This window comes from Rhagoletis zephyria, unplaced genomic scaffold (genome assembly GCF_001687245.7).
Source record: "Rhagoletis zephyria isolate East Lansing unplaced genomic scaffold, Rhagoletis_zephyria_1.1 Rzeph_scaffold_44226, whole genome shotgun sequence".
NCBI lineage: Eukaryota > Metazoa > Arthropoda > Insecta > Diptera > Tephritidae > Rhagoletis > Rhagoletis zephyria.
The window spans coordinates 1-2,472 of NW_016201281.1; the positions used below are offsets into that span (position 1 = coordinate 1).

Sequence of the window (2,472 nt, forward strand, 5' to 3'; positions counted from 1 at the left end):
AATCGATTTAAATAACTTTAAAACGGAAATGTCTAAACGAGGAAGACCAACTATTGAAAAATATTTCAATAAAAATTTTAATTAATTACCATAGAACAAAACCTTGGGTCAGGTATATGAATTTCTTTAGTATTAAATTATAAAAAAAAAAAATACAAGTAGGGGGGGGGGNTAAGCTTCGTTCGTTATTTCTGTTTCAAAGCTATTTCAGTCCTCTTTCATATGGTACCAAATTCGTTGAATGAGGATAATTCAATTTTTAAATTCAAGTACTAAAAAAAACATTATTAAAAATTACTAACCTTTCCATTTTTTATTTACCTAAATCACCTAATTTACTTATCTAAATTATTTCATAAAAAATTACTTGAAATCCGCACTCGCATCCGCATCCGCGGATGTTTGCTTTTAAACACCCGCATCGGCGGATGTCTAAAATTCCACATTCGCAAGATCCCTTATATGTACATACATACATCCATATAGTAGTATTTAATTCAATTTAAAGAAATGGCGTGTCGTCCATTTCCCCTGTAGCGTATGTAGTGCATATTTTTAGGCTCAATATATAACTAATTGCGGCGGGGCGACTGAGTTTCGTTTATTTGGGAAAATAATCCCAAAACTCAACGGCATTTGAAAGAGTAAATAAAGCTCATACTTTTATATAATACTAATATAAAATATAATATAAAGGTAGTAAAACTCTCCATAAATCAATATGCTCAAAAAATAAAAATTAATAAATAAATAAATTAATAAATTTTTTTTTACTAAAATTGCAATAATCTTCGAAAGTATTAGTCCTACATAATTTGGTATATGGACCTTTTTTTTGTAGAGAATTGAAGTTAGCTAAGAAAATACAATTTTTTAGTACTTCAACTTTGATGGACTTGGGCGAGCCTAGGATAATGACCAAACATTTTCACATTTTACACAGATTTTGTAGAGCATAATGAACCATATTTTTGCTATTACCAATCGAAATTCTAAAAAAGCGGAATTTACCAAAAATGGCAACCGTGATTAAAACACAGTTTGAGAAGGCTTTATTTCCGAACTGTATTTAGGAGTTTTGTCACGTATTCAATGTCGTTCGAATGGACAGAAACGCTCCAGCTCTGAAAGTATTCAACGCGGGTCGCCATACTGTGTTGAAAAGAACTAGTCGAGAAGGACTTGGCTTCACTTGCCATTGCCAATTGACGTCAGTTAGCACAGTAGAGAAACGACTGGCGGGCCAATAAAAAAGAAGAAGTCCGCGAAATCCCGAAATGTTCCCGAACAGGATCTGAAATGGTCCTGAGATAGCCATGAACTAGTCCAGAAATGTTTATTTGTACACACAAGAAGCTTTACAAATCTTCTGCTTGGTTAACGAAAATTTTACCCATACCGACAGCTAAATTGTTTACACATCAATAATGGGTACGCAGTTTTATAGCACATTCGATTTGAATACAATAAATTGCAAGCTTGAAGTTGATAAAAAATCCCAGTGATTTGTGATAACTCTTTTTGTTGGCGGTGCTACGCATTTTCGACATAAAACAAAAATTCCGGCATGTTTTATATGTACATACAAATATATGTAAATACTTGATACCAACAGGACACTTTAGTTCTAAGAAAAAAAATTTAATTTACAGTAAAATTCATTTTGTATTAAATATCATTTGAAAGAATGAAAAGAGAATTTATTTACATTGCAGTACACTTGTTTCACTTCTTCTTGAATTTTTTAGTTATATTATAACATCTTGTTCAAACTCTAACTGCCGTAGTTTTATTTTTCAACGCACATGTTTACTGAATACTTCCAGCCAAATAAATAAAAGTGCCACAGCAAAATAGGCCACCAAGAGTACCACCACGGTTGTGGGATCGGCCGAGAAAATTGAGCCGATCAGCAGCACTGAACCAGTCACCAATACCGTGAAAAGAAAGCAAACCATCACCACCGATTTAAAATCATGATACCAAGCAAGGCTCGGGTCAGGCGGTGCCGGTCGCACAATCTTCGAAGGCCGATATTCCTGCAGGTATTGCGTCTCGAACCCGCTGCTGAAATCGACTTCGTCAAGCGGCTGCTTAGCCTTCTCCTGTTCCACATCCAAAGGCATAATTGCACTTATTTATTTTTACTTTTCCAGCAGTTGTGATGTAAAATGTTTTATTTTTAAACGTTCTGAGTTCTAGCACTTTTCGTATTTGTGAAGAATTTTCAAAATATAATTGCCAATGTACTAAAAAATAGTCCGTCACCTCTGCACCGTTCAATGCAGTCCCTTTTCCACAAACAATATGCAACACCAGACAGTGGGCGCTATGGATTGTCCCCCATCAACCGCCTAACAGAAAAAGAATTAAAGGTGCCAATAAAAATAGTAGCTACTTATAATATGAAAGCACTTATCGAGCTTTGTTAACGTTGTGAACAATGGCAATAGTACAGATATAAGTAACGGG

At 34.5% G+C, this 2,472-nt stretch overlaps 1 protein-coding gene across 1 annotated transcript; it reads right to left on the reverse strand.

Annotated features, from left to right (window-relative positions):
* Positions 1-1,757: 1,757 nt before the first annotated feature.
* LOC108355298 (uncharacterized) lies at positions 1,758-2,178 on the reverse strand. Its single transcript, XM_017606463.1, has one exon. The coding sequence runs from the start codon at positions 2,124-2,126 to the stop codon at positions 1,797-1,799; it is 330 nt and encodes a 109-aa protein (XP_017461952.1). The 5' UTR covers positions 2,127-2,178; the 3' UTR covers positions 1,758-1,796.
* Between the last annotated feature and the right edge of the window lie 294 nt (positions 2,179-2,472).

Coding starts and splice junctions, on each gene's coding strand:
- LOC108355298 (XM_017606463.1), bottom strand. CDS start 2,126: ATGCCTTTGGATGTGGAACAGGAGAAGGCTAAGCAGCCGCTTGACGAA.